Source organism: Dipodomys ordii, unplaced genomic scaffold, assembly GCF_000151885.1.
Source record: "Dipodomys ordii isolate 6190 unplaced genomic scaffold, Dord_2.0 Scaffold187, whole genome shotgun sequence".
Lineage (NCBI taxonomy): Eukaryota > Metazoa > Chordata > Mammalia > Rodentia > Heteromyidae > Dipodomys > Dipodomys ordii.
The window spans coordinates 259,025-279,549 of NW_012267403.1; the positions used below are offsets into that span (position 1 = coordinate 259,025).

At 39.0% G+C, this 20,525-nt stretch overlaps 1 protein-coding gene across 1 annotated transcript in view; it reads right to left on the bottom strand.

The window, feature by feature from the left end:
- The window catches only part of LOC105999329 (vascular endothelial growth factor receptor kdr-like), a 181,953-nt gene that overhangs the window by 116,121 nt on the left and 45,307 nt on the right, over positions 1-20,525 (bottom strand). The window contains exons 4-6 of the mRNA XM_013034308.1: positions 20,076-20,296; positions 7,934-8,061; positions 454-613 (exon numbers count right to left, since the gene is read on the bottom strand). Coding sequence (XP_012889762.1) covers positions 454-613; positions 7,934-8,061; positions 20,076-20,296 — 509 coding nt within the window. The remainder of the gene's footprint in view (positions 1-453; positions 614-7,933; positions 8,062-20,075; positions 20,297-20,525) is intronic.

Sequence of the window (20,525 nt, forward strand, 5' to 3'; positions counted from 1 at the left end):
TGGGAACTTTTGGGGAGTGGGAAGAAGCAACAACAAAAATGGGGAAGGTGAAAAGAAAAGGTAATCAGAGTTGAATATGATCCAAGTTCTTTAGATACATGTATGATAATAGAATAATAAAACTTGTTTTAAACGGTTTTAGCAGGAGAGAATAGGGATAAGAGTAATAGAGGGGTGAATTTGATCAAAGTACATTATATACATGTACAGAAATATACAAATCCCTCTCTATAATTCAGATATACTAATAAAAACAAAAAAAGCAATCATATAAAGAATGCATTGAGATAGCAAGCTTTATTCTATTCTTTCATATTATAATAAGAGTTCTGAATCACTAATTATTAAGCACTGTGAAAGGGGATGTAGCTACAGTAAGACTTATTCCAAAGAAAAGGGATTCCACAAAGCAGTGAGATCCTGTTTTGTAATCTAAAAGCATGAATTACATACCCAAACGCTGTGGAAGATAGAGTGATTTGTGAATCTTCCCATTAACTTCTGCAATACACTGAATTATGCTACTATAGAAGTGATAAGATGGTCGAGTTACAGTGAAGCCTTTCCTAGGATCCCAGTTCTGGCCTGCATAGGTGAATGTGGCTGGGTGAAACTGTGGAACAAGGAAAGGAAGAAACAGAAATCCATAAATATAAAAGGTTCATCAGTCCTCAATGTGATGCATATGCCATTTTCCCTGAAACTACAGAAACTACAAAAGGAATGATCTAGCCTTCTATTTTCCTGCCCAGGTTTCCTGAAGACTGAGCCTCTGCTGGTTAATGGAGCTTTTGTTTTCCACTTACAAAATGAACACAGTTATGTGCAAAACAGATAGTCAACAAACAAGAACCAGACTAGTAGGCCAGCTCAGTGGCTCACGCCTATAATCCTAGACTCAGGAGGCTGAGATCTGAGGATCATGGTTCAAAGCCAGCTTAGGCAGGAAAGTCCATGAGATTCTTATCTCCAATAAACCACTCAGAAAACCAGAAGTGGCACTGTGGCTCAAACGGTAGTTGCACTTGCCTTGAGCTGAATAGCTGAGGGATAGTGCCCAGGCCCAGAGTTCAAGCCCCACAACAGAGGAAAAAAAAAAAAGAGTAGTAACAATTTATCGTGTACTTACTATAAGCCAGGCACTACATTAGCTCATGTAATGCTCACCATGTCATTGACAATCTGATGTTGTTACTCCCACTTTATAAATGCAATTCAGAGTGAATACTTTTTCCTAAGGTTTGTTATTGGATTAAATATTAAGGATTAGGTCTCTTTTGTTGGAGAAGTTTAGTTCCAAAAGATCCATGCTAAGAATGTCAGCCTTCTATTTAAGATGTGTAAATGAAAGCTGGGCGCCAGTTGCTCACGCCTGTAATCCTAGCTACTCAGGAGGCTGAGATCTGAGGATCGAGGTTCAAAGCAAGCCCAGGCAGTAAAGTCCGAGAGACTCTTATCTCCAATAAACCACTAGAAAGCCAGAAGTGGCGGTATGGCTCAAGCAGTAGAGCTCTCGCCTTGAGCTGAAGAGCTGAGGGACAGCACACAGGCCCAGAGTTCAAGCCCCACGACCGACAAAAAAAAAAAAGATGTGTAAAGGAACTGGAGGTCTCAGGTTTCCAGGTTCCACATCTGCTCATCAGAATCCCTGACTATATTCAGTCATTGTCGGTACCCACTTCTGCCTCAACTTTTAAAAAAGACTTTAAGGGGAAAAAAGACTTTTAGGGCAACAAAAGACTTTAAGAAACTAAGGGGGGGAGCAAGGGAGGGAATGTAGTTGAGGAGGAGGGAGGAAGGGATGGTAGGGGAAAAACAAAGGAGAAGGCAACAATGTTTGTAAAGAAATATTCTCAAGCCAGGTACTGGTGGCTCACGCTTATAATCCTAGCTACTCAGGAGGCTGAGATCTGAGAATCACAGTTCAAAGCCAGCCCGGGCAGGAAACTCCATGAGACTCTTATCTCCAATCAGCCACTAGAAAACTGGAAGTGGCGCTGTGGCTCAAGCGGTAGAGCTCTAGCCTTGACTGAAGGGCTGAGGGACAGCGCCCAGGCCCAGAGTTCAAGCGCCACGACCGAAAAAAAAAAAAAAGAAATATACTCATTATCTTGCTCATGTAATTATTGTAACCACTCTGCACAGTATTTGCGCAATAAAAAACTTATTTAAAAAAAGAAACTAAGCAGCCTGCATGAAGTACATGCCTAACTGACACTTTAATTCATGCAATTAAATATATGAGTAATATTTAACCAAATGTCTGCTCTGAACTAAACAATATGCCGAGCATTAAGGAGCCAGCTTCAAACAGCACAGATTGGGTGCCTTCTTTCATTTAATGTACTGTGTGTGTGTGTGTGTGTGTGTGTGTGTGTGTGTGATACGGGAGCTCAGGGTTGGGTGCTGTCCCTTAGCTGTCCCTTAACTTTTCATTCATGGCTAGCTAGCACTGCTGAGCCATATTTCTACTTCTGATTTATTTGGTGATTAATTGGAGATAAGAGTCTCGTGGGGGGCTTGGGAAGGTGGCTCAGTGTTAGAGCACTTGCCTTGCATGTCTGAGGCCATGGGTTCGATTCCTCAGCACCACATAAGCAAAAAGAAAAAAGCCGGAAGTGATGCTGTGGCTTAAGAGGTAGAGCGCTAGCCTTGAGCTGAAGAGCTGAGGGACAGTGCCCAAGCCCAGAGTTCAGGCACCATGACCCGACCCCCCCCCCAAAAAATAAGAGAGTCTCATGGACTTGGCTACATGGGCTAGCTTCGAACCAGGTCCTTAGATCTCAGCCTCTGAGTAGCTAGGATTACAGCATTAGCCAACAGCAACCAACAGCTAGTATATTTTTAAACAAACAGAATACCAAATTATATCCCTTATAAATAATAAATAATAAACACAATTTTTTTCAATAACATTGGAAAGTAAAGAAGAAAATAAGCTGGGGAGAGGGTTTACACCTTAATCTTATCTACTCAAGAGTCTGAGATCTGAAGATCACTGCATGAGCAGGAAAGCCCCTAACACTCATTTCTAGTTAACCACCAAAAAGCTGGAAGCAGAGCTCTGGCTCAAATGGTAGAGTGTTAGTCTTGAGCACAAAAACTCGGAAACAGTTCCATGCCCTGAATTCAAGCCCTAGGACTGGCACAAAAACAAGAACCAAAACAAGAAAATAATAATGACCTATACATCTTAGAAATAACTACTTGGAACAAAAATGTAGCATATTTATGTCTAATCTTTTTTTCTTTGTATGTATGAAGTGGCCTGTAGTTTCCATTAATTATATTATTAGCATGTTTTGTTTTGTTTTTTGTTGGTTGTGGGGCTTGAACTCTGGGCCTAGGCGCCATTCCTCAGCTCTTCAGCTCACAGCGACCACTCTACCACTTGAGCCACAGTGCCACTTCATGTTTTCTGAGGGGTTTATTGGAGATAAAGTCTCAGGGACTTTCCTTCCCAGGCTGGCTTTGAACTATGATCCTCAGATTTCAGCCTCCAAAGTAGCTAGGACTACAGGCATGAGCCACCAGAGCCTGGTTAGAATGTTTTTATATCACTAAAATTTTCATAAATATAAATTTTATGAGAACACAAAAAGCAAAGGAGGATGGGTCATAACTGAGGTTTCTAGAAGCTTTTTGATATAAAAGATTGTTTAAGAAAGAAAAAGGAAATCAGCCAGGCATTAGTGGCTCATGCCTATAATCAATCCTAGCTATTCAGGAGGCTGAGATCTGAGGATTGCAATTCAAAGCTAGCCCTGGCAGGAAAGTTCATGAGACTCTCATCTCCAATTAACCACAAAAAAGCCAGAAGTGGAGGTGTGGCTCAAGTGGTAGAGCACTAGCCTTGAGCAAAAAAAGTTCAGGGCCAGTGCCCAAGCCCAGAAATAGCACATTTTTCTTAAACAGAAAGGAAATCATTTAGCCTAAGAAAAAAGAATCCTTTGGGCAGAATGTGATTTTGTTAGTCAACTGAATTTAATCAAAAGTTGGTGACTTCTTACCAAAAAATCTCTTATGCAGGTATTTGGATGATTATTTGTCCAAGACGGTAAATAGGAATTTTTGTGTCACATAAGAAATTAGACTTTAAAGTCTACTCCAGCTCTGAGATTTCATGTTTCTCTGACTAACCATTTAGTTTTATTGCCCAGAATTAGTGTTTACTTCTTTCTACTAAACCTAGGTTGCTAATAGTTTCCCCACTCCATAAACATGAATTTCATAGGGATTAGTGTAAAAATGAACATTAGAGAAAAGTGCTGGTGGCTCATACCTGTTATTCTAGCTACTCAGGCTGCTAAGATCTGAGGATCACAGTTCAAAGCCAGCGCAGGCAAGAAAATCCATGAAAATCTTATCCTTAATTAACTAGCAAAAAGCCAGAATTGGGGCTGTGGTTCAAGTGGTAGAATGCTACCCATGAGCCATAAAGCTAAGAGATAGCACCCAGGCGCTGAGTTCAAGTCCCAGTACTGACACAAAAACAAAAAAAGTGTTTAGCTATAAACTGTGGGTTTGATGTTTGGAGAAAATGTCTCTGAAAATATAATTAATTTAACCATCCTGGGATGAAATCTTCTTGGATTAGGATGGATTCTAAATATAATAACACATGTTCTTATAATAGGCAGAAGAGAAGACAGACATAGATATAGAAGATTATATAAATATAAAGAAGCTTTTTGATATAAGAAAATTCAGTAACCACCAGAACCTACAAAAGATAAAGAGTTCTTATCTTTTGTCTAGAGCCTTCAAGGAACATGGACTTGCTGATACTTTGATTTTAGACTTCCTCAGTACAGATTGTGAGAAAAATTTCTGTAGGCTTAAGCCATCTAATTTGTGACTGCCAAACTAGCAAATTTATACTACATCTTATAAATGGCTGAGTAATTCTTGGTGTAGATTAGATTTGTTAAATATATTGGATTGAATCAAATTGCACTGAATTTTTTTCTCACGTTGACTTGAAATTATCTTTACTCAGTTACTATTGGGTAAAACCACCTTTGGATAATCTCTTGGTTTACGTGTGTGTATTTGTGTGTGTGTGTGTGTGTGTGTGTGTGTGAGAGAGAGAGAGAGAGAGAGAGAGAGAGAGAGAGAGGGAGAGAGGAGAGGAGAGAGAGAGCTGATCCTGGGGCTTGAACTCAGGGTCTGGGTGCTGTCCCTGAGACTTTTTGCTTGAAGGATAACACTTTACTATTCAAGTCGCAGCTCTACTTTCAGCTTTTTGGTGGTTAATTGGAAATAAAGAGTCTCATAAACTTTCCTGCCCGGGCTGATGAAAAATCATAATCCTCAGATTTTGGCCTCTTGAATAGCTAGGATTGCAGGCCTGAGGAACCAGCACCATGTTCTTGATTTACTTTTAATCAAAACTCATTTCTGCTATAGCTGTACTTCAGGGGAAAGTATTCCATCTTCTGAATATCACTGAGACCCAGCAATGCCATTGGAAAAGCAAGGAAAGGAGGCAAATCCTTATAGGAGTTGTTTATGGTAGAACAGAAAGTATGAAAAACAGAGCCAATACATCAGACTCCAGCTCTAACAATTGTAATTATAGTAGCACCTTTATGACTACCACCTGTTGCATTTTTCAAAGCATAATTCAAACTCAGTCTTTTTAGCTAATTAACTGATCACTAATTATTAACTACTTTGTACTCCAGGGTTCCACATTCTCACTTCAGAATCCCTCTCAGTGGGATTACATTAATGAATAAATGATGGACCAATTTAATAGTAGTCAAGTTTCAGACTGGAAGTATTGTCCAAGTGTTTAGAGTATAGTCTTTAACCAACAGCTTCCTAAGGGGCAGTATCATGTTAAGTGGGCTTTTTTTCCTCTCAAAATTCTATGGTAAGGATGGGAAGGTGGCTTAGTGGTAGAGCGCTTGCCTTGCATGCATGAGGCCCTGGGTTTGATTCCTCAGTACCACATAAGCAAAAAGAAGAAAGCCGGAAGTGGCGCTGTGGCTCAAGTGGTAGAGCACTAGCCTTCAGCTGAAGAGCTGAGGGACAGTGCCCAGGCCCAGAGTTCAGGCCCGACGACTGACCACCACCCCCAAAAAAAGAACAAAAGAATCAAAATTCTATAGTATCATAAGAAGTTATCTTGAATTGTGGGAAATGTTGGCCAGTTAATTTTTTTTAGTGGAAAATGATAGGTGCTCTCTTGAAACCCCTTTAGATATTTCTAGATACTTGGAGGTTGCTTACTTTGAATAAATCTTAGGTGAGATGGTACCTAATGCTTTAGAAAAACAAGTCCTGGCTATACCTCTACGCTCATAACTAGGTTCATTCTTTGGAACTAAATTGGCTGCCTAGTAAGATCTAATTTTAGAAAAGGATGTTTGAAATTGGCCAGGTCAGTCCTTTCCTAATCTCATGTTTCCTTTTGGCAAAGGACAGAGACATAGTGGCTCCAAGTCTTGCTAAATATTAGCTTGTGGAGGGAAAAAGGAGGCTCAATGGGTGGGCCAGGTCATTCTCCCTGTATATTAGGTGGAGGAAGGATGAGGTAGCCAGACAAACACATAACTACTAGAAGAAACTGCATCCTTCCCACTCCACCTTTCCTGGCATACCACTGCCTTGGTTCTCAAGAATCAAGTTCCAAAGACATGAGGCACTGTCATTTTCTTTTAAGAATTGGCTGATATGGGAGGCTGAGAACAGGAGGAGAGTGATTCCAGACCACTAGTTCAGGCAGAAAATATGAATAAACTTCTCAACCCACAGATGAATGTAGTAATAAAAAATGATAGTTCTGCTTATCTCAAGGTATATTGGAGGCTGAGATTGAGATGATTCTGATTACAGACAGATCAGACCAGAAAAAAGTCCAGGTGATTCTGTATCCAAGGAAGAGGAGCTGTATACAGTAGTACACGCCTGTAATCCTAGCAATAATAGGAAGTCTACAAATAGGTGGATCATATCTCAGGGGCATATCATGGTGGAAAGTAATACTCTATTCCAAAAATAATTACTGAAAACCATGTCTGGTTATATAGTTCAGCTCTACTCATCTTTTTGGGGGTGTATGCTGGTCCTGGGGTTTGAACTCAGGGCCTGGATGCTTTTTTTGAGCTTTTTCTGCCCAAGGCTAGTGCTCTACCACTTGAACCACAGCTCAGGCTTTTTGGTAGTTAATTGGAGAAGAGTCTCAAAGACTCTCCTGCCCAGGCTGGCTTTGAACCACTGTAACTGTAGATGCTGAGGGCTTCCAGAGATGAAGGAAATCTTTCAAGTATGTTTTTCTCTATTAACAGCCAAGATTTATTTGAGTAATCAAGTTAGATGTATAGATTACCCCTTTTTCTCTTGTACTTCTATTGGATACCTCCCGAAACTTTATAATATTTTTTGTACCAGTACTGGGCTTGCTGGCTGGTTAGAGATAAAAATCTTGGGTTTATCATTCTGGGCTGTCTTCAAACCTTGATCCTAAAATCTATGCCTGATGGGTAGCTAGGATTATAAGTATAAATCACTGGCCCCTGGATTCATCATTTTCTTGTTTAAGGAAAGTATTTGTTTAAGAAAAATAAGTACTCTGGTTCAAGAGCTCTGGACATTGACAAACCTTTACATAAAATCCGTATAAGACCTTACAAAAGATGTGGAGTCAGCTGAATTCAGGGAAGTTTTTCCAGAAAATGATGCTGGCTTCTGGGAGACTCTAGAATGACCCATAATGTAGAGTAAGGTCAAAAAGATGACCACTAAGTCATCTGTTGCCTTTTCCTCTACTTGATGCAACCCTTTTATAAAAACACTTTCAAAGGAGTATACATATACCTGAAACTATTACCAGACATGGTAGTGAAACATTCTTTCCTGCTATCTTTATATTTTATATACTAGATAGTGACAGTCCTCTTTCTGAGACTTTAACATTGAAACTTACCAGATGAAGCTTAACATCAATGTCAGGAGATGTGACACGACATGGTACAAGCACCTCTTGGGTTTCAGTAAGCACAGTGATCACCTTTGGTATGTCATCATAGGTCTCTACAAAGGTCTGGCTGTCATCTATGGGGGTAAGAAAGGAAGCTAGGTTTACAGTTATTACCAGGATAAAAATTCATCATTTTTATGCATACCAGCACCTTTAAAATCATTCTATCAATTTTTCATTTTCTTTAAGATAAAATGAATACTCAGAGAAGAAAAAGGATACAGCATGGGAGATGGCCAAAATCTAAACCCATGTTTCATAACTGCTAGGGAAGGCTATTCCCAGAAGAACCAGAAAAGACATCTTTGCATAAAAATCGGTACAAACAATAAAGGTCATTTGATTGCCACCAAATGTAACAAGTTAAATATCTCTTTCATATCATGGTACTTTGGGAATGTTTCCAATCTAGTATCAAAAATGTCTTTTTTTCCATGTAATGTGTTTTAAAATCATACAGGTTCTCTAAGGTTAATGATTGTATCACAATCACTTATGTTAATGCTGTGATTAACAGACTAGATATATGATCTTTGTATGGCAAGGATAATTACTTATTTATTATTGTATCTCCCATACATGCCCAAATCATATTTTTACTGCCATTTAATAAATAAAAATGTATTTGAATAAACATGAATATATACAAATTGAACACTTTACCTTCCCACAATAAATGTATATGGGTACATGTACTATTATTACTTCTCATACAGTAAATAAGGAGAATATCAATCTGAGAAAAGGGTTGACTTTTCGAAAAAAGACCCAGAATGCACTATTTTCCTATAATCTCACTTTCCCCTCTTAGACTGGATCCAGAATTAGTCTGAGCTTTATCATTTCTCAGGGTTGCCTAAGACAACTTAAAAAGTTAAATTCCTTTATGTCGTCTATAATTTATTTTCTACTCTAATATATGTTCATACTTCAATTCTCCACTTTTCTTTTTTTTGGGGGGGGTCCGGTTGTGGGGCCTGAACTCTGGGCCTGGGCACTATCCCTCAGCTCTTCAGCTCAAGGCTAGTGCTCTACCACTTAAGCCAGAGCGCCACTTCCAGCTTTTTTTTTGCTTACGTGGTGCTGAGGAATCGAACCCAGGGCCTCAAGCATGCAAGGCAAGCGCTCTACCACTGAGCCACCTTCCCAGCCCTCTCCACTTTTCTTTACATAAGCTTTCTCCCTCAGCAATATCTAGCTCCTTCCTATAGCTTCAACTGAAGAACATATTTATGGCTCTATTTCTACCCTCTCATTTCTCTCAAACTCCATCCATTTTTCTATCTGTGGTCAGGAGCTATCTCTTGGAATGGACTACAACCATTTGACCTTCAATAGTCTAATTTAAACATAGGATATTCCCTCCTTAAGCCTCCTCCAAAACTCTCACATCTGAGACTAACTTTGCTTCCCTCATAAGATGGCAAAGAATGGCTAACAGTAATACTGCTTCTGGTTTTTTCCCCAGTTTGGTCTAGAGAATGGTTTTACCCATAAAACAAATTACATATCTGAAAGAGATTTTCAGTATTGAAAAATAAGAATGCATATGGGAAAGCTACAAAAAAGTTCCTCCTCAAAAAAAAAAAGTTCCTCCTCCTTCAAGAGGTACAGAAAAGAGCTGGAACCATGAATAAGAGACAAAATAGTGCAGAAAGTAGTATATGATAACTAGTGAGATAGAGTAATAAAACCACTAAGTTGTGTTTCAGGAGAACTGGATTCAAGAGATTCATAATAATAGAAACTGAATAAATATTGATTTGACAAACTGTAAAACTCCTATCATGTGACAAGATGCATTAGGCAAAAAACATTTATCATCTTCATTATCACTTATAAAATTCAGGATTACAGACACTATTATAATAAATAATATTATAATTAATTAAAATGAAATAAAATTATAATAAACAGACTACTATAATAAGTTATTAAAGATACTACTATAATAAATTTAAAATGTTTAAATATGTAATTGTTAAGTAGATTTACATGCTCAGGACACAAGATATGAATATATATATATATACATGTATTCATGTACATATGCACTGTATATAGTAAAATGAATTAACAAGTCATATAAGATATGCTGTACATTATATCCCCAGAATTTGTTTGACATACAAGTTAAACTTTGTACCATTTGACTAACAATTTATAGCTGAAGAAATTGAGTCTTAGAGATTTTACTTAGGTATATGAATCAGTTAGAAAAACAGACTTGTGGAGTTTCTTTTTTTCTTTTTATTTTTTGTTGGTCCTGAGGCTTGAACTCTGGGCCTGGGCGCTGTCCCTCAGCTCTTCAGCTCAAGGTGAGCACTCTACCGCTTGAGCCACAGCACCACTTCTGGTTTTCTAGTGGTCTTATTGGAGATAAGAGTCTCACGGACTTTCCTGCCTGGGCTGGCCTTGAACCGTGATCCTCAGAACTCAGCCTCCTGAGTAGCTAGGATTACAGGCCTGAGCCACTGGCGCCCGGCAACTTGTGGAGTTTCTGATAATGAGTTCCACTCATTGCGGGATTTTCATGGAATTTCTCATTTCAGCCTAGCAAGTCCATATTCAAGAATTTTAAAAGATCTTTTAAAAAGCTAAAGAAGCAAATGATTCAAGTGAATCTTAGTCCTCTATCTGATCAGATCAACTATAGTAACTTTAACAACCACAAGGTGATAGTATCTATTTCTCTACAAAACCAGGCAAAAATTGACCCATAATGTGTCCACTCAGCATTGTACATGAACAGTCATTTTTTTTGGTTGAGTCCTTGGGCCTGAGTGCTGTCTCTGAGCTCTTTTCCCTCAAGGTTAGCACTTCATAGTTTGAGCAACAGCTTCACTTCCAATTTTCTGATGGTTAATTATAGACAAGAGTCTCATGGACTTTCCTGCCAGGGCTATCTTTGAACCATGATCCTCAATTCTTAGCCTCCTGAGTAGCTAGGATTTATAAGTGTAAGCCACCAGTACCTGGCTGGACCAGCCATTTTTTAAGTCCCAGGGTCTGGAGTTTGGGGTTTTACTTGTTCCTGATGTAATATTGACTGCTTGTGACCTTGAACAAGTCTTTTTCCTCCCTGAGCTTCATGTTCTTCTACTTGTGCTTTGAAATATTCTGATTCTGCTAGTCCTGATACCTGATAATTCTTGGAATCATAAGCTCCTCATATGACACTTAGCCAGTTCATCTTCAGATTAAACCAGCCAGGACAATTCATGCTCACATGCAAAAACCTATCCTTGATTTGCTCAAACACTGAGAAGATACCAGCAAGTGATGTGCTTAGCTTCTGTGAGTCTCCATTCTTCTCTAATCTGGAGCTAGGGCTAGTCCAGGGCTATTGAAGGAGTGCATTCTTATTCTGGGTAAACAGGGGCTTGTCCTACTACAAGGCTATTTTGCTCTTGCCAAGTTCTTGATGGACAGGAAAGTGTGAGACAGAGGTTTATAATGACTTGAGGCCTTGGGACAGAGGTCAAGCCTACAAAGGAAAAGGTGTGGAGGTAAGTATACAACGTGTGTCCTCTTTCCAAGATCTTTATCAGAAAGCAGAGTTAAAAGACATTCAAAGTAGAGGGGGGGGCTGTTTGGGGTGAAATCTATTTTTATCTTTGTGATATGAACCTAGATTTTGGTTATCTAGGTTGTCTTGTACTAGGAAGGAGAACACAGGAAAAAGCTAGGGAGAACTATATACCAAGAGCTAAGGGGAAAAAAATGCAGTCTAAACTCAGGGATGATGTCATTAACTCCTCATTACCTAAATTTTTTTTTACAGCTTGCTCTAGGTGCAGCCTGGCTGCACTTTAGAAATTATTTATTCATCAGAAGACCTGGGCAATTCAGGAGATGTCTCTTGGATCACCTTGAAACTCCCCCAGGGACTTAACATTCTTGGAAAATATTTTCAACTAGTGCTTGAGCTGGATGTACAAACAACAGGTGTTATTTTATTGCTGTAATATTGTATGACACTGTAACATACCTAAAGACTTTTTTAAATTTTTTGGGGGGGGGTCCAGTCATGGGGCCTGAACTCTGGGCCTGGGCTCTGTCTCTCAGGTCTTCAGCTCAAGGCCAACGCTCTACTACTTGAGCCACAGTACCACTTCGGGCTTTTTTCTTTATGTGGTGCTGAGGAATCGAACCCAGGGCCTCAGGCATGCAAGGCAAGCGCTCTACCACTGAGCCACCTTCCCAGCCCCTACCTAAAGATTTTAATCTCATAGTAATTCCTCTACTGCTTCCTCTCTGCTCGTCCCATCCTATGCAAAACGTTGTTCTTTCAGAAATTTTTGCTAAAAGATAATGCAAGTAGAAAATATATTCACTAAAACCTTTAGCTCTGTCCTTTAAAGGGAGCTTTTGTTTCAGATCCTAAAATTACACCATTTAGTATAGTAGCTATTAGTCATATGTGACTAATTAAGCATTTGAAACATCGCTAGTATGAATTGAGATTTGCTGTAAATGTAAAATAATTATAGACAAAAAGAATATATATTATTTCATTAATATGTTTACATTGGCTACATGTTGTACTCATATATTGGATGTAACATTAATAAAATTAATTGTACTTGTTTATTTTTATTTTTAAATAAATCTCGCTTATGGCCAAAATGAAAGATCTACTGCATACCAAAATTTATAAAAGAGTGATATAAGAAACTAAAGATACAAAAAAAAGAAAGTTGTCCTATATTCATGGATTGGAAGAATAATATTGCTAGTGTCCAAGCTGGGTATTGGTGGCTCACGTCTATAATCCTAGTTATTCAGGAGTCTAAGATCTGAGGATTGGGGTTTGAAGCTATTCTGGCAAGAAAGTCTATGAGACTCTTATCTCCAATTAACCACCAAAAAAAGCCAGAAGTGGCGCTATGGCTCAAAGTGGTAGAAGCAATGAGGTCCTGATTTCAAGCCTTAGGACAGGCACCAAAAAAAAATGTCCATATTGCAAAGCAATATAAAATTCATTGTTTTGAATCACTGGATTAAATGTAATGTTTATCAAAATTTTTAATACCATTTTACTAAAACTAAAAAAGTTATAAAATGTGTATGAAACTAGAAAAAAAGTTGAGTGGCAAAAGTAATCTTAAGATAAAAAAACAAAGTTGGAGACATCAGACTTTCTGATTTCAATAGTGGCATAAAACACACATATAACCAGGGAAGTGAAACAGAGGGCAGAATGCACCCAAACTTACATTGTTAACTACGTTTCCAAAAGGACACTAAACGTACAATAGGAAAAGGATCATTGTTTCAGTAAGTACTGTTGGGACAAATGGATATTTCACGTGTAAAAGAATGAACCTAGGGCTGGGAAAGTAGCTCAGCGGTAGAGTGCATGCCTTGAAAGCATGAGGCCCTGGGTTCGATTCCTCAGCACCACATAAACAGAAAAAGCTGGAAATGGCGTTATGGCTCCATTGGTAGAGCGCTAGCCTTGAGCTGAAGAGCTGAGGGACAGTGCCCAGGCCCAGAGTTCAGGCACCATGACCTGCAAAAAAAAAAAAAGAATGAACCTATGGGCTGGGAAAGTGGCTCAGTGGTAGAGGGCTTGCCTTGAATGCATGAGGCCCTGGGTTCGATTCCTCAGCACCACATAAGCAGGAAAAAAAAAAACAAGTGGCATTGTGGCTCACGTGGTAGAGCGCTAACCTTGAGCTGAAGAGCTGAGGGACAGCATCCAGGCCCAGAGTTCAGACCGCATGACTGACCGGGAAAAAAAAAAAAAGAACCTAGATCCCTATTTTACATCATAAATAAAAATTAACTCAGACTTAAATGCAAACAAACTTAAAACTCCTGAAAGGAAAAATAGAAGAAAACCTTTTTGACACTGGACTTGGCAATAATGTAAATGTAAGACATGAGAAAAAAGCAAAAAAATTAAGCAAACAACTGCATCAAACTAAAAAGTTTCTTCATAACTAAGGAAATAGTCAACAAAATGAAAGAGCAATTTACTCATTAAGAAAAATATTTGCAGGGGCTGGGAAGGTGGCTCAGTGGTAGAGTGCTTGTCTTGCATGTATGAGGCCCTGGATTTGATTCCTCAGCACCACATAAGCAAAAAGAAAAAAAGCTGTAAGTGGCACTGTGGTTCAAGTGGTAGAGCGCTAGCCTTGAGCTGAAGAGCTGAGGGACAGCGCCCAGGCCCAGAGTTCAAGCCCCACGACCAGACACCCCCCCAAACGAAAAGAAAAGAAAAGAAAAATATTTGCAGCTGGGTGCTGGTGCCTCACACTTGTAATCCTAGTTACTCAGGAGGCTGAGATCTGAGGATCGTGTTTCTAAGCCAGCCTGGGCAGGAAAGTCCATGAGACTCTTATGTAGAATAAACTGGAAGTGGTGCTGTGGCTCAAGCGGTAAAGCACTCACCTTGAGCTGAAGAGTGCAGGGACAGCACCCAAGCCCAGAGTTCAAGCCCCACGACCGACCAAAAAAAAAGAAAGAAAGAAAAGAAAAATATCTACTACAAATTTATCTGATAGGATGCTAATATCCAAAATATATAAGAAACTCAGAAAATTCAGTAACAATAACAACAAACCAATTTAAGATTTGCAAAGACCTGAACAAATATTTCTTTTTTTTTTTTTTGTCGGTCGTGGGGCTTGAACTCTGGGCCTGAGCGCTGTCCCTCAGCCCTTCAGCTCAAGGCTAGCGCTCTGCCACTTGAGCTACAGCGCCACTTCCGGTTTATTGGAGATAGGAGTCTCATGGTCTTTCCTGCCCGGCTGGCTTTGAACCACGATCCTCAGATCTCAGCCTCCTGAGTAGCTAGGATTACAGGCGTGAGCCACCAGCGCCCGGCTGAACAAACATGTCTTAAAAGAACACATAAGAATACATGGCCAAAAAAGAATATATATAAATGGCCAATAAACATACAAAAAGGTACATTTCAGGAAAATGCAAATAAAAACCACAATGGGATATCAACTCACACCAGTGGAATGGATTTTTAAAAAAGGAAAATAGAAAATAGAATGAACTATTATATAATCCAGTTGAACCACTCCAATGTGTATACCCAAAGGCATCAAAATCATCTTATGTTTACTGCAATCTCATGTTTACTCAGCATTATTTACAAATAGCCAAGTTATAGAATCAACCAAAGTATCCATCAACAATTGAATGGATAAAATAGTGCTTGTGGCTCATGCCTGTCATCTTAGCTACTCAAGGGACCAAGACATGAGAATCACACAGTTCAAGACTAGCAGAAGCAGAAAAATGGGAGACTATCTCTAATTAACTAGCCAAAAGCCAGGCTGAAGCCATTGAATCAAGTGTAGAGCTATGAGCAAGGAAGACAAACAAGCTCCAGGCTCCCCAGAATTCAAACAGTACTGGAAAACAAAAGGAGAAGGAAAAGGAGACACAATTATCCATAAAAATAAGGAAGTCATATTTTTTCTAAAACAAGTGGAACTAGAAATCAACATGTTAAGTAAAATAAACCAAACCCACAAAGACAAATATTATACATTCTGTCTCATATGCAGACTCTTTTTTTAGTCTGTTGGTTGTGGGGCTTGAACTTAGGATCTGGATGCTGTCCCTGAGCTCTTTTGCTCAAAGCTAGTGCTCTACCACTTTGAGTCACAGCACCACTTCCAGTTTTGTGGTGGTTAATTGGAGATGAGAGTTTTCACTGTATTTGATGTCGATGCCTTGCATCTTACATTTTTCTAATTTAGGAAGGGGAAGGGAAATAACAAAATGCTGAAATAAGGATATAGGTTGACCCATTGTAACAACATAGTGTACAAGACACTATGTTGAAAATGAACTTTATGACTTGGGAGGGGGGAGGAGTTGTGGAGGTAGGGAGGGAAAGGATGGTAGGGGAAAAACAAAGGAGGAGGTAACAATGTTCAGTAGGAAATGTACTCATTACCCTCTGTACAGTATTTTTACAATAAAAAACATTTTAAAAATGTCTTATAGACATTCCTGCTCAGGGTGGCTTTGAACCCCGATCTTCAGATCTCAGCCTCCAGAGTAGGTAGGCTTACAGGCATGAACCACTGGCACCCAGCTTCATATGCAGATTTTATATTTTAAAAAAATACACGAGGTGGACTATTTGAGAAGGGAAAGAGACCAGTAAAGAGGAATGAAGGTCTTGGGAGAAGGTAATGGGAGCCAGGCACCAGTGGCTAGCTGTAATCCTAGCTACTCAGGAGGCTGAGATCTGAGGATCACGGTTCAAAGCCAGCTCGGGCAGGAAAGGCTGTAAAACTCTATCTCCAATAAACCACTATAAAACGGGAAGTGGCTCTGTGGCTCAAGAGGTAGAGTGCTCGCCTTGAACTGAAGAGCACAGGGACAGCACCCAGGCCCAGAGTTCAAGCCTGGTGAGCAACAACAACAAAGGTCATCATTACCCTGTAATAAAAGTGGATAAGACTCAACATCAACAAAAAGAAAATAACAGCCTATATCCTTGAGGAACATAAATGCAAAAATTCTCAACAGAATATTACCAAAACAAACCCACACCACATTCAAAAATATTCAATATAATAGAGTTAGATTCATCTCAGAGACGCAATTATAGTTTAACAAAAGCAAACAAACAATATGATACACCACAGAATGTTACATTTCAAAGGACAGACACAATATAATCATCTCAATGGATATGTAAGTCTCTTGGTACAGTTTCAAGATAAAAAGGTGAACAAATTAGGTATAATATATAATAAAGGCTGAATAGTATGCAAACTGCAAAAAAAGAAAAAGCTGGGTGATTCCTGTTTCATATCTTTGAATACTTTGTCAGTTTTATTCTACATATTTCTAGAAATTCTGGTTCAGAAAATTAGGCAAGAGTAATAACAAACATACTAATTTACTAATGGGGGGGGTAAAGAGTCCAACTGCCACTACAGATGACATGATCTTTTCTAGAGAAAACTCCAAAAACTCGACAAAAAAAACCCAACTACTAGAAGTAATACATAAATTCAGCCAAATTTCCAGACATGTAATCAGCATATAAGAATCAGTATATTTCTATATTAGTATATATTGTTACATTTTAATAATAAATTATATTAAATAGAAAATAAGAAAACAATCCTATTCATAAGTTATAAAAACTTAAGTAGGAACTTAATCAAATGGTAAAAAAAAAAAAATTTAAAAGCAGCCAGGCGCAGGTGGCTCACGCCTGTAATCCTAGCTAATCAGGAGGCTGAGATCTGAGGATTGTGGTTCAAAGCCTGCCCAGGCAGGAAAGTCGAGAGTTCAAGCCCCATGACCAACCAAAAAAAAAAATTAAAAAGCATTGATGAAAGAAATTGAAGAGACATAAAAATTAGTAAAATATCACATGCTTATGGATTGGAAAAATCAGTATTGTTAAAATTTCCCTACTACCCAAAGGAATCTACACAGTTAATGAAATCCTTATAGAAATACTAATGACATTCTTCACAGAACTTTCTAGAATCAGATATATTTGTACATAGTCACTCAGAGAAAAAACAGTGGAGGTAGGACTAGAAGACAGATTTACTAGCTAGGGTTATTTCCATTTTAATCTTAATTTCCCTTACACTTGCTTAATCTGTGTCTCTTAAAGCTCAAAAGGTCTGTAAGCTAAAATTTGGATCTTTTGCTGATCCATGCTTACTGATTTATGGAGATTTGTGCTGCCAGTTATAAGGAAGTAAGAACATGGCTCAGAGAGAGAACTAATGTCTGGGGAATTATAAAAAAAAAAGTCCCTAAGAGGCACAAACTGTGCTTCAAAGAGGAAAGTAGAATACAAAAGGAACAATAATCCAAGGCCCCAAATGATGGTCCCAAGGCATCAAGGTTCTGGAAGGGAGACCTGAATGTTAAAAGAACTTCTTTATCAGCTAGAGGTGGAGCAAGATCACCAATGGTTCCACAAGTCCCTTCCCAGCCCCTCCTTCACACATACCACTGGCAACTGCTCAAATGTCCATGGAAGGACTGATTAAGGGATAAGGACCCTCAAATCTCCTAGAAGAAAGCAATTTGAGGAAAACAAGTCTATATTCTATACTGCCAGTTTGTTTCTGGGAAATAAGAGGGGGAAGAAAATGTACCAGCTAAAGTGGAGCTCTTTTCCTATCTGTTCAATAGAGAGTTTGGGCTGAAAGGATCTTCCAGCCCCAGAAGAGTTTAACAGCTTATGTACTTTGCAATACTTGATTAAAAGCATCACTAATGCTAGATTGCCTTGATTCAAATCCTGATACAACTACTTCAAAGCACTGTGACTTGAAACAGGTTACTTGAATTCTCTGTGCCTGAGATTTGCCATTCATAAAGTATATTAACAGTGCTAAAAGATTGTGAAGACTAAATGAAGTAAAAATAACTGAAGTATTTAGAAGTGGGGCAAATGTCAGCACAGTAGTCCATATGAACAAAACCATGGAAGCAGAATGCCTGGATTTGAATCCTGTTAAGTAAGGAGATCAGGTCTGGCTGGCCCCATCTTGGCCACATAGGTCTGGCATCTTATCTTCATGGTGGAGTAAGGTGAAGCCCCCACCTCCCAGGTGATGGGCATGCCTGAATCCCTGGAGGCAAGAGCCAGCACTTTGCTGATAGGTTACTAAACCTGTCAGTCTAGTGCCTGGGACTCCAGGTTCCTGTGACCCTACCCCCTGACCTGACCTTATTTAGTCCCGGCCAGCTCAGGCACCATTAGCCATGCCACTTGTCTCCATGTTTGTGTCCTGTCTCCTGTTTCCTGGCTCTTCTATCACTTCAGCTTTCCACTGGAGCCGAATTGGTTTGTTAATAGTGTTTTTGTCCTTTCCTCTCTGGCCTTCATGGCTCAATTTCCTAATACTGTTGAGTGTATTTGCTGGCTTGCTGGTCTTTGAGACAGGAGTCTACCATGTAGTTGCCGGCCTTTTAATAAAGACTCCTGATTTGACCTCTCAGAAAGTGGCTTCTTTGTATCTCACTATTGAATTCACCTTACAACACCTGCCCCTGTCACCTGACAACTGTGTAATCTTAGGTAAATTATTTAACCTCTGTATGCCTATTTTCTCATCTAAAAATGAATGATATTAGCACATACTTCAAAAGGCTTTAATCAGAAGTAAATGTGTTAGTATTTATAAAGAACTTGGCAAAGTAGGGTGACAATGTTGAAGGTGGTGACACTGATCGTGATGCATTGTATTCATAAACTGTTTTGTTAAATGGCACTCCTTTGTACAACTACTTAAAAGATTATTAAAATCATTTTTATAAAAGAACTTGGTATACTGCCTGACACATAATAAGAAGGAGATACATATTTGTTATCATTATTAAAAGAAACTGGGACCTAACTCATATTTTTGTCTATTTTCCCCCCAGGGAAAACTTCCCCTCTACAAAACATGAGACTGTAAAGGCACAAATGGACATTATTAACAGAAGTCAAACAACATAAAATGAGCCAGGCACCAGTGGCTCACACCTGACTCAGAAAGCTGAGATCTGAGGATCATGATTCAAAGCCAGCCAGGGCAGGAAAGTCTGTGAATCGATGAGACTTTGATCACCAATTAACCACCCCAAAACTGGAAGTGATGCCATGGCTCAGTGTTAGATTGCTAGCCTTGAGTAAAAAGTCTCAGGGACAGAGCCCAGGCCCATGACCAACACACACACACACACACACACACACACACACATACACACACACCACACACACAGCAAAAAATGTGGTTCTTCTTTATTGTCCTTTATGGTCTCCTTTGTTTACCATATAAAACATTCCAACTTCTTCCAAGGTATTATATCTATAATATATATATTTAAATATGCATATAATATATATATATTTCTATTTAAATACATGGCACAGTATCATACATAAGTATATTATTATATAACACATATATATACAACATATATAGATATCCATATATCATTATACATTATATAGGATGTGTTATACATAACATTAATATGTAGTATATATAACACATGCATTATTGTGCATAAAATAATATATAGGACTTCCAGAAAAATGCTGTATCTTTCAGTCCTAAGGTAACAAGTACACACTCACCTTTGACATACACATAGACACTGGCCTTGCCATTAGGATCCTTGGTGTCAGCAACATCCTTGTAGCTACATGTGAAGTAACCAGTGTCCCCAGCTTCTGTGCGGAAGATGGTGAGCTGGTTGCAAGTGAAAAGGGGGTTATCAGAGCAGGGATGCTCCAAGATGCGGGCTCGATCAGTTGCAGGTCCAGTACTCCATCTCCAGGTCATGGCAGCCAATCCTCTGAAAAAAATACAAAAGAAATCATGCTAAGCCAGGTCTGGTAGTACTCTCACTTTTTAATATGGAGCACTATAATAGATAGCTTGAAAGAATTGATCATTAGGATTAGAATGTTCATCTATGGGCTTGAGAAACATCTGAAGTATAGGTAAGCTCCAAAGACAAGAGTGGGGTCTTTTTCTCTCCCCTCTACTGCAAGTTCTCTTTACCTTACTCTTCACCTCCAGGC